General features: G+C 44.9%; 1 protein-coding gene across 1 annotated transcript in view; it reads left to right on the top strand.

The window, feature by feature from the left end:
- Positions 1-9,807, top strand: part of CDH26 (cadherin 26) — a 53,781-nt gene extending 43,974 nt beyond the window's left edge. Inside the window, 4 exon segments of the mRNA XM_017891220.1 lie at positions 675-743; positions 2,773-2,847; positions 8,624-8,636; positions 8,639-9,807. Coding sequence (XP_017746709.1) covers positions 675-743; positions 2,773-2,847; positions 8,624-8,636; positions 8,639-8,823 — 342 coding nt within the window. The 3' untranslated portion in view covers positions 8,824-9,807.
- The last annotated feature ends 2,424 nt before the right edge of the window (positions 9,808-12,231 follow it).

Below are 12,231 nucleotides of genomic sequence, written 5' to 3'. Positions count from 1 at the left end.
GTGGGGACAATCTTGCTTCCCTGTTTTACAGTGGGGGAAACTAAAGCCTCCACCTTCTAGGTTTTGGTGTATCTCTGGGTTCCCTTCAGTGTCCTGCGAATATTCTAGTAAGTACATCTGTGGTGACTGCTTAAATAAGCTGCCATTCACATACTTTCTCTAAGTGAAGCCATCACAACCTGATATTTTAAAATCTGCTGTATATAGCATGAAATAACGCCAATGAGACCATTGTCAAGGTCCATTGCCTGCTTTATTTTCTTTGAAATTTAACTTCATTATTGAAGCATCGCTATTAAAATGATAGAAACCCAAAGCAGAAAATGCCCACAATCCCATCCCTAAATCTAAACAGTTTCACCTGTGAGTGTCACCTTCTAGATCTCGTCTGTCTGTCTATGCAGTTTTCAGGTGTCTGTGTCATGGAAAGCACATTAGCATCTTCAGGTTCAAGCCTCCTCCTGCCAAACGGTTCCATTGCACCTGCCCTTCTATTCCCTGCCTCTCTTCATTTTCCTTTCCCCCCTCCCGCGCCCTCCCTCTCATCGTGTTAATTTGTGTTTGCCTATGAGTATATGAGCAAGGGGAAGTGGTGGGAGGTCACACATGCCCACTTTGTTTCCAGCTGGAGAGAAATCCATTCTCCTTTGAGTAAATCAGCATTTTCCCCCTAGGATCTCAAGGAAGTGCCTCCATCTGCAGCAAGCAGGGCAGCCCAAGCATACTCTGCTCTGGGGAGTTGGGTGAGTTCCAGAAGGTTGCTCTCTGCTGCGGCCATCTCACTAGTGACTGACAGTTGGTTCCCCTGAGAGAGGGCCCTTGTAGAAGATTTTGTGATGCTGTCAGAAAAAGACACATAGTCAATGAAAATCTGAGAAGTTGGGCTTTTCCCACGCAACTCTATTTCCATCTATAGAACTAGGTATTACGATCATTGGTGGCGGCTGTTGTTTTTAGAGTTGTTTGATAATCCTGATCAAATATGACACTTTTTAGAACATCCACAAATAGATACATTTTCTCATGTCCTTCTAAGGGCACCGGAGATAATGTATAATATTAAGAGCACAGGACTTTGACCTTGACTAAATTCCAGCCCAGTGATTGCGTGCTTCCAGCGAAAGGGAGGTCTGACTTCCCCTGTGTGTTGTGTCTTCATGTATGCTACGTACAAATTCTAGGACTATTGCTTTGTGAAACGACGTTTTCTGAAATAATTTTCGACTAACTAGAAGTTGCAAAAATAGTACGGAGAGCTCTTGGGGATCCCCCAAAGATACCATCTTATGTAACCCTACTCCGTGATCAAATCAGAAAATGGACTTTGGCACAACACTATGAATATATTTCTCAATCACAGACCTTATTTGGACCTCACCAGTTTAACTAGCCATTATTTAACAGAAATTTACTTTTCCAATATAGAATTTAAAAGAGGTATTCCGGGTCTAAAGAGCCATAGAATCATATCCAATTTTTATGAGAGAGAGCTTCTAAAATAAATTCAAGTTCTCTATAATTTCATATCTTTGCACAGGCAGTATCTGAGCAAAGATGAAAACATGCTGTTCTTCTTCGCACAAAGATGGTGCCACAAATCCATCACCAAAGGGCTCCTGCATTGATGAATGTTGGGTTCCATGTCCATGCAGCTGACCCTTCTGGTCCTGGTGTGTCCAGCTGCATGGACGTGGAACCCCACCATGGCACAGGGCCTCCCACTCTAAAGAACCCCTCCTTGGTTTAATATTCTACTGTCACCATCTTGAAATTCTTAATTTTAAACAAAGGGCCCAGACCTATAGAAATGTTAAGCTAAGGGGGTCTTAGAGATCATCTAATCAATTTTTTTTTCTAAACATGTTTTGCAGCAGAATTCTTCTTTTCAAATGAGATCCTACAAATAACTCCATTGTAAATAAAACGTCTAAGTACTAATTTTGTATGCATTGACATTAATAACAGATACCTATTACCGATAAAATAATGATTCTGATGTAAACAAAAGGAAGTTGAATGTTGTATATATAGTTTGCAAAATTATGTTAACTTAGCACCTAATTCATTGCCTCACATTATTATAAATTGGTTTTTAAAGTATCAAGAAAATTTTGATCTTCCCTCGGTGATCAGTCTCACGTTTACTGCCACTCTTGGGTGCTGGCCTTGCACCTGCGTGAGCCCGGCAGTGAGGCCCCAGGTGCTTTGCTTGCCTCCAGGCCAGCCTGACTCACATGATTTCATGGTGGGATTTGCGGGTCCCCAGGTAGCCACTCCTCCCGGTAGATGCCAAGCCTGTTTCCTACCGCTGTACCCTCTGCCCTTAGATAGCACAGAGACCCAGATCCACAGACATGGGCCAGATGAGCAGGTGACTGCCAGTAGCCCATCATGGGGAACAGTGGGCAAGGTTCAGAGGAAGAGAAGCCAAAATAAGCAAGGAGGGGCAGTGTAGTTGAGGGGGAGTAAGGCATGAGTGAGGCTGTCAGCAGGAGCAAACCCTCCTGGCTGGGCTCACTCGGGTTCCTTCCTCACTGAAAGTGTGTTTCAGCCCAGGCACTAGAAGGTCTCGCCATGAGAGATTGCAGGGCCTCCCTCTCTGCCCCAACACAAAGAGAGGAAACGTGAACAAACTGCCCTGGGCCTGGCTCTTTACCTCCAAAAGAACTGTGCTGAGTATGCCCCATCTGTGCTGGGGCCACTGACACACAGGGGTTGCAGGGTAGGACAAGGGCTCTGCCGTGGCATGAAACTCTACTGGTTTGCTTGCAGGCTTACCCACATGCCACAGTGCACAGACAACTCCTGGCTCTGGTGGAAGGAAGGATGGCAGAGACATTGAATCAGGTAGGGAGGGCTCCCCTTGTCCTGTGCACTGGCTATGGGTTCTGCATCCCCAATGTGCTCCAGGCTTCATCTGGGGACACTTCCTCCTAAATCACTGTGTTAGTCAGCTAAGGCTACCATAATAAAATACCATAGCCTGCCTGGTGGCTTAAATAACAGAAATGTATTGCCTCATGTTTCTGTAGGCTAGAAGTCCAAGGTCAGGCTTCCAGCATGGTTGGGTTCTGGTGAGGGCTCTCTTGCTAGCTTGCAGATGGCCACCTTCCAGCCGTGTCCTCACATGGGATGGAGAGAGAGATACCAAGCTCCCTGGTATCTCTTCTTATTAGGGAACCAGTTCCATCATGAGGACTCTACCCTCATGAGCTCATCTAAACCTAATTGTCTCCCAAAGGCTCCATCTTCAAATGTCATCACATTGGAGTTAGGGCGTGAACATATCAATTTGGAGAGGGAACACATTTAAGTCCCTAGCGATCACTTTCATGGGAATCCTCCATCCAGTGCTGCTTTGCAGAACCCAACAGAAGACAGAATTGGCACAGGACAGGCAAGCCCCCAAACTGGGGATTAGCCCAGGAGGGTTTTTGGAAAGAGTTCAAAGGTGAGGTGGTGGTGTTAGACAGCAGTCTTTTATTGAACATTACTGCTCCTTGCAAGGCAGGGCTAACTGTTAGGCAGTATACTCAGAGTCGGAAATGTATGGGATGTTGGCAACTGTATTTATACCCACTAAAACCCACTTTCAATTCCATGCAAATTAAGTGGCAGGTTGATACAAACTGAGGGGCTGGTTATTTAGAACCTTCTAGGAAAGGGGTGGTAACTTCTGGGTCACTGCCATGGCATTGGTAAGCTGTCTTGGCACTGGTGTGAGTGTCTTGCACCAGTGAGCAATGAGGGCAAACAGGGATCACTTTCGTCTCATCTGCTGGTTTCTGCTGGTTTTTGTGGGTTTTTTTGTTTGTTTTTGTTTTTTTAACTTCATCCCATCTGGACCAGATCCTGTTTTGGTCAGCAGGGTTGTGACCAGAAAACAAGACCTGCTGGCCTCCTACCTCAGAATGAAGGGTCTTTTCCTGCAAAATTGTGAAAGAAGTAGTTTGACTGCTCTGAAGGGGTCTATTGGGTGAGATTCTGATTTTAGGCATATCCTGGAAGGTCCCTCAACACAGCCACTGTGTAGTCCTGGGAAGATTGGAAAGCAGCTTGGGAGCTGGGCACACCCATGGGCAGGTTTACATGGATAGGGCAGAGCCAGTCCACATGCTCATGTCATGGAGGCTCTGCATGACCCCTGCTTGGAGAAGGATGTACCGAGAAGCTGCCCAGGCTGTTCTGACTCTAAGCAGCTCCTCCTGTTGCAGGGCAGTGGGAACTCAGGCCTGTGGAATCATCAGCACAAAGGAAGACATAAATGTAGACAGTCTCTGTCAGGCTAGACTTATTTTTTTGACAAACACATGTATGATACTCACTTTGTTCTAGACTCTGTTCTGAGGACTTGCAAGATGTTAACTCTCAGTCTGCACATCAGCCTATTGGGGGAGGTGCTGTCATACACCTTTTTATAACATGAAGAAACCCAGGAACAAAGAAGTTGGGTAATGTGTCCAAGGTCACAGCCATAGAAAGCAGTAGATTTGGGGCTCAAATACAGGCAACTGGGCTCCAGGGTCTAGACACTGGGGGGACTCCTTAAAAAGCAGCAGTCCCCAGCACCAACTCTGTGGACCCTGCTCTAGTGGATCTGGGGTGCGCATCTGAGCCTCTGACTTGAGGTCCTGGGATCCGGTTTTGTGGAACACGTTGGTGAGCCTGGACATCTCCTGCTGTGCTTGTCAGAGTGGATGACAGACAGGGCTGTGAACACTGTGGCCTGAGGAAGTGAGCCCAGACTGTGTCTGGATGTAGAGTCAGTGCCTGGGGTCTCCCCAGTGTCAGCTTCCTCTGGTTCCTGTCACAGTCCACAGGTGGGAGCTCCAGCTATGTGCCCCAGTGACAGCCCCAAAGGTGCTATAGGCTTGGCCCCTTCTCACTGCCACTCCTTAGTCCTGCAGAATGGGTGCTGTGTGGCACCTACTTCAAGAGAACACAGACATCTTCTCTGAGCCTAGAAGCTTTATCTAAAGCCAGGCAAGCCAGGCTCCTACAGAAGGGGGCTGTGTACCCACAGAGTCAGGGCTGCAGGGCACTTCCCCAGGCCCTGACTGCTGGTGAGGAAGATGAAGGATAAGCTGTGGGGAAATTTCCGTGTGTCTCTCCTGAGCTGACTGTAACCTCCCTGAGGGCCAGGCTGTGTCATTACTGGTGATGACACAGGGGTCACTGAAGAACCAATGAAAGAACCATTTTCACTATAACCCAATGTGGTAGATGAATCCAAAAACGGAGGCTCAGACAAGTTGCTCCAATGGTAAAGGCATGAAGGACAGAGCCAGAAATGGGGCGCAGAGTGGCCGACTACAGACGAGCCCACCTGATCATTGAGCAGCGTCAGGGAAGTCTCCTCTCTGAGCCTTAATTTCTCATCTACAAAGTAGAGTTGGGGCAGCTCTGCTACACTCTTGGGTGAAGCTTTGTGCAGACAAGATCATGTCTCTACGTAAAACGTAGGATGTGGTGATTACAACATAGTACCCGGCTTACCCATTTTCACATTTGTGCACACACACATGAATGCATGTCCATGCACACATACCGCTCATGCCAAGTGGACCATGTGGACAGTATCACAGGTCCTGCCTGGCTGAGCAGGAGGGGGATGTGTTCCAGCTGCGGGCCCCCTCCTCCTCTGCAGGGCAGGGAGGCAGCTTAATTCAATAGAAGCTCAAAGCTCTGCTTGGTGGTGTGAGAGGAGGGAACACCAGATTAGAGGGCCCTGTTCTTTCCTCGTGAGCCTTCTAACTTGGATGGTGGTGATGATGAATTATTGATCTGATGAGGCTTCCAAAATTGCTGAATCAGGGTGCAGACACCCGCTGTTCTGCTGTCAGCCTGGGGGTTTTGAAGTTGAATCCACCCAGTGCAGCCGCCACTGCAAATTCTGTTTTGCTCTGCACACACCATGTCCGTCGCTAATTGTCTATTCAGCTTCATTGCAAGAACGTGAACAGACTCCTAACACCTAGGCTGGAACTTGTGTATCTGCTGGTTTTGATGTAAAAACTTTCTTTCCTCCCCCTGCCCCCAGCTCCCCCATGCCATATGGTCAGACAGCGACCACAGTCCCTGAATAAGCAGACCCAGTTAATGGACCAGATGTGCAGGTGAGCGTTCCCATGCTTCCGGTGGGCACCAAGCCTGACATAGCGGTAGACTGGGGTGGGGAGACAGCATTTCCCACTAAACAAGGGCCCAGGCAGGGCTCTTGAGAATCAGAGGAAGCTGGAGACAGCTTGTTGCAGTCACTGGGTGGGGCAGGACGGGGGGCATAGTTAAGAGCTTGGAAGCCCGGGGTCTCATCAGAATGGGGACATGCATGGGGTCCCTGGGGCCCCAGAGCTGCCCTTTCCAGGCCCTCCCCACCTCCCACCTTGGGCTTGAGCCCCAGGATTCTGACTGTTTTCATGCTCTACATGAGCTCACCTTCTCAGAATTACTATCAGTAGTGACGGATTAGACAGGCTCCCACTAAACCCATTCCTGCCAAGGTCTATGGAACTGGCTCTGGGTTCAGATAGCACCCTCTACAGGTATTAGAAGGTAAACAGGCTAAAACCCCCCCTCCCCTCCCCTCCCTTCCCCTCCTGTCCCCTATTTATTGAATCACTCAGGCCAGAAAAGTCTTCACAGAGAGATGACTTGGGTCCTGAATGCTGAGCTGGAATTTGCTGGGTAGAGATTGGCAGAGGAGGACTGTCTAGGGTTCTAGGCAGAGAGGAATGAGCAGATACGAAGCCTAGGAAATGTTTCTGGGGTTTGTGCAGAGGGTGGACCTGAGGCAGGAGAGGTTGGGGAGAGGAAGAGATGGTGAGAAGACGGCTGTTGGGAGGAGAAAGCCATGACAACCTTACAGCAGGGCGGCTTAATGCGCAGAGCAGGGACCCCTGGCTCACATCAGAGATCAGGGTGGGTGTCAAGCTGGAGCCTGCCCAGGGTCCTCCCACCCTGTGGCTCTGCCACCACTCAGAAATGGAAATGAGGCTAGAGGACAGAAAGAGCGAGAATGGAGGCTCTGGGGAGGTTTTCACGGCCAGGTATGTGTTCCTGACATCCCTATTTCATCAGTCATATAGCCACATCTAGCAGAGAGGCAGGAAATGTGATCTTGCCGAGTGACCAGAAGAACAAGAAATGAGTTTAGTGAACTCCTTGCCACTCTTGCCCCAATGACTGGAGATAGGGACCTATCCTCAGGCATTGGTCATGGGGCTGGAGGAGAGGGGACAGAACTAGGAATATGGCCGAGCATTTGAGAGGATGGGGCAGGGGAGAGGTGGCGATGACTCTAGGTTTCAAGGTTGAGCAGCTGGGCTGTTGGGGATGTTCTGACTTAAGCCAGGCTAGAGTTTCATGAACTTTGGTTATTCTCGCACGACTGTCACACTTGTGTTTAACCCACTCACTATTATGTATTTAATGCATTTCTGTAAAGCAGCTCACATGTTAATTAGCTTTTGGCTTTACGATCAGCTAAGTAATGTTTTTTGTGAAATCATGGAGTTGGTGTGCTTGTTATTATGTTTTGAAATATACGATAAAATGGCCATTGACTCAAATAGATATGTGTTCTGATACCACTGAAATCATCTAACGCTGCAGGGGTCAGTGAACTTCTTATAAAGGGCCAGAGAGTAAATCTTGTAGGATTTGAAGGCCAGTTCCCACAGCTCAGCCCTGCTGTTCCATGAAGGCAGCCACAGATGATACACAAATAAATGGTCTTGGCTGTGCTCCAGTAGAACTTAATTTACGACAACAGGTAGTGTGGGGGATTATCCCCTGGGTTTTAGCCAGCTAGCCCCTGTAACAGGGGGTGCACACTGTACTTGGCAAGCATTGAGGCAGGGGCCGTGGGAGGAGGAGATGCAGGTTGTGGGCAGAACCACAGTGGTTTCCAGGGTGTTGAGTCTGAGGTCTCTGTGGACATTCTCATGGAGCTGTCTGGTTGGAATTCTGGCTCTGAATGTGACCATAGGGAGTGTCACAGACAGAGATGGTGATTGGGACGTCACCATTGGTTAGGGATGGATGAAGCCATGGCCTGAGCGTGAACGGGGAGACTGGAGGGCAGTGGATTGAGGAGCCACGTGGGTGAGAAAGGGGTGGCAGGAAATGGTGGCTGCCCTTTTTTGGAGGGAGGCTGTGAAGTATGAACGGATTGAAGGACAGACCTGAGCACATTTGTGGGTTGGAAGAAACAACCCACAGCAAGAGCCCAGGAAAAGATGAAGAGAGAGGGGACAGTTGTCCAAACGAGGGTCTGGGGGTCATGGAAGGGGAGGTGTCCAGAGCACAGGACAGGGAGGGGCTAGCCTCCAGAAATGAATCTGCAAGAGGGTAGGAGTGGGTGGGAGGTCCTCCTGAGGGCTCCTGTCATACTCCTGGGGCAGCCACCAGTGTGTCACAGTTCCCTCTCAGACTGTAAAGTGGGATGTCTCCCCTTAGCCTGACTGCCACTTCTGGGACTGTATGAACTCCTGTGTCAGCTGAGGACGTGGGGCCTGAGTGCCATTCCTACTACATTGAGGTGTTCCTCGAATCAAACCTAGAGAAATGAGCTGGGTATGGAAGCACATGGCATTTACCTTCTCTTTCCCCGACTTTTCCCCAGAAACTCCATGTTGCCTGCTGGAAGATGACCCCGGCTACCTACCTCACGTCTACAGCCAGGACGGGGAGTGTGGAGGGGCCTCATCCCTCAGCTCTCTGGCCAGCTTGGAACACGAACTGCCGCCTGATTTGCTGGACTCTTTGGGTTCAAAGGCGACTCTGTTTGAGGAAATATATTCAGAGTCAGGTGGTCCTTCCTAAAAAAATGTATATTTTGGAGAATTGAAATAATTCATGGAGGGGAATCACTATTCATGGATTTTTCCCCTTTGCTCTTCTTTTCCCTCCTTAAAAAAAAAAATCACCTTCTAGTCCTAGGATGAGGACACACTATTAGTTTGAATTAAATGCTTTGATATTCTGAGACCAGCCATCTTGAACCCAAGCAAAACCACAAGTTGTGCTTTCTTAAAATTTGATTTGTCATATTTTCTAGAGAAACTTGAATTTAATTGTGTTATTCTTAGCTTCCACTGGCAGCCTAACTTTGAGGGTAAATGAAAATATCACCCATCGATTACCCAGCCACTTGGGAACAGCAGGTAATACTGAAGAAAAATGAAAATAGATTTTAAAACGTTATTTACTTTTCTATGATTATGATTCTGCTTCCATTTAAGGGAAAACTTATGTAAATAGAGAAATGTTTTCTATAACATTTGTAATCAGTATTTTAAGTGATTTTAAAAAAATAAGTATTGATCCCTATTCACTTTTGATTAGATAAATAGATAAAATATGGTATCTTGAGAGAAATGATTATGCTGAAAGCTTTATAAACAGTACACTCTTTAAAAAATGAAGAGCTGACATAATTTAACTTGTATGTGTTATGTAAGTAAAAGAGTTTAGGAGCCTTTGAATGAATAAGTTCTGATTAGATTTTATCTTTAAACAAAACCACACAATTTAATTGGTTTTTACTTGTCCACTTACTGCTAATGTCAGTTTCAGGGGAGGAAATGGTTTCTTTTAAAAATCTTAATAGGGAGACATATGCCCTAAAATAGTCAGTTTTCTAGTCTGTGTAGTAGATAAGAGACTGACTAAGCAAAGTTTAAAATGCGATTAGCACACTTTAATGCACATATTGAATATCTAAAAGTCTACAGCCATATAAAATGTGTATGTAATTAATGAGCAAATGCTCTCTCTCATGCCCTGAAATAAATCCGTAGAAACATGCTTGCTGTTGAATCAACGAAGTATTATGTTAAACAGTGAGTTACAGCTCACAGTTAAAACGTTCCCCTTCTTTTTGAAGAAGCTGTGCAAATAATTCTTTTAAAGAGATCTGGACTTTCTCACCTGGTTACCTCGCTCTTTCTCCACTTTGAAAAGCTGAAAAAGAAGAAAAACCACATTTAAAGCACTGGAATGTCTGAATGGGACTCTTGAATGTGTAGAACAGCTGTATTGATCCTAGCATGACTCAGAGGACAGTCGAGGACATTTTCTGAGTAATGCAGGATAAAAGTCATTTTTTTTTAAGAAAAATATATGTGTTTGGACAACAAAACAAAATAAACACCTTATTCAATCGCCTCCTTATACTTACCTCTTTCACTCTGTTCCCTGTAGATTTTTCAAAAATTCTCTCAGGTTTTCAAACTTTATTATTTTATTTTAAATCGTATAATAATTGTACATATTCCTGGGGTACATAGTCATGTTTCAATACATCTACAGTGATCAAGTCAGGGTAATTAGCATAATCATCGGCTCAAACGTTTTTCATTTCTTTGTATTAGGACGGAGCATTCAGTATTCATCCCCCTTCTAGCTATCTAAAACTATGTGTTATTGTTAACTATAGTCATCCTGTAATGGTATAGAGTGCTAGAACGTATTCTTCCTAGGAATAATTTGCTGTAATTTTGTATCCTTTAATACATCTCTCCCTATCCCTCTTTCCCTCTACCCTTCCCAGCTGCTGTATCCTCTGTTCTACCTTCTACTTCTGAGATAAACTTGTTTTTAGCTTCCACATATGCGTGAGGACATGTGGTTTTCAACTTTCTGCTGCTGGCTTATTTCTCTTAACATAATGTCTTCCAACTTCATCCATGTTGCCATAAATGACAGAATTTTTTTATTTTAGTGGCTGAATAATATTTCATTGTGTATATATACCATACTTTCTTCATGAATTCATCTGCTGTTGGACAGCTAGGTTGATTCCACATCTTGGGTATTGTGAATAGTGGTGTAATAAACATGAGATGCAGATGTGTCTTCAAAATACAGATTTCTTTTCCTCTGGACAAATGCCCAGTAGTGGGATTTTTGAATTACATTGTAGTTCTATTTGTAGAGTTTTTCAGGAACCTCCATACTCTTCTCCAAAGTGTCCATAGTAATTTACATTCCTACCAACAGTGTATGGGTTCCCTTTACTCAGCATCCTCACCAGCATTTGCTTTCTTTATTTAATTTAATTTTTTTTTTGAGACAGTCTCACTTTGTTGCCCAGGCTGGAGTGCAGTAGTGCAATCTCAGCTCACTGCAACCTTTCCACTTTCTGGGTTCAAGCAATTCTCCTGTCTCAGTTTCCCAAGTAGCTGGGACTACAGGCACGAGTCACCATACCCAGCTAATTTTTTATATTTTTAGTAGAGATGGGGTTTTGCCATGTTGGCCAGGCTGGTCTTAAACTACTGACCTCGGGTGATATGCCCACTTCAGCCTACCAAAGTGCTGGGATTACAGGTGTGAGCCACTGCATCTGGCCCAGCATTTGCAGTTTTTGACTTTTTGATAGTAGCTATCCTAACTGGGATGAGATAATACCTCATTGTGGGTTCGATGTGCCTTTCCCTGACCATTCATGATAAGCATTTTTTCATATATTTTTTGGCTATTTTATGTCTTTTGAGAAACATCTGTTCAGATCATTTACCCATTTTAAGATTGGATTATTTTAATTTTGCTTTTGAGATATTTGAGCTCCTCGTGTATTCCAGATAATAACCCCTTGTTGGATAAATAGTTTGTAGATATTTTCTCCCATTCTGTAAGTTGACTTTTCACTCTGTAGTTTCCTTTGCTGTGCAGAAACTTTTTTCATTTGATATAATCCTATTTGTTTATTTTTGCTTTTGTTGCCTATGCTTTTGAGGTCTTATTCATAAATTTTTTTTCCAAGACCAATTTCCTGAAGCATTTTCCCTAAGTTTTCTTCCAATAGTCTTATAGTTTTGGGTCTCACATTTAGGTCTTTGATCCATTTTGAGTTGATTTTTGTATAGGGTGAGAGAGGGGAGTCTAGTTTCATTCTTCTATATATAGATACCTACTTTCCCCAGCACCATTTGTTGGAAAGGCTATCTTTTCCTCAATGAATGTTCTTGGTTTTTTTGTCAAAAATCAGTTGGCTAAAGATATATGTATTAATTGCTTGAGTCTGTATTCTGTTTCATTTATTGATGTGTCTGTTTTTATAGTACCATGCAGTTTCGGTTATTATAGTTTTGTAGTATATTTTGAAGTCTGATAGTGTGATGCTTGTAGCTTTGTCTTTTGTGCTCAGCGTTGTTTGGCTCTTCAGGGCCTTCTATGGTTCCATAAAAATTTTAAGATTTTTTTTTTATTTCTGTGAAGAATGTCATT

The sequence above is a fragment of the Rhinopithecus bieti genome, unplaced genomic scaffold, assembly GCF_001698545.2.
Source record: "Rhinopithecus bieti isolate Rb0 unplaced genomic scaffold, ASM169854v2 scaffold_20477, whole genome shotgun sequence".
In the NCBI taxonomy this organism is placed as follows: Eukaryota; Metazoa; Chordata; class Mammalia; order Primates; family Cercopithecidae; genus Rhinopithecus; species Rhinopithecus bieti.
This window is presented reverse-complemented; position numbering and strand designations above follow the sequence as displayed.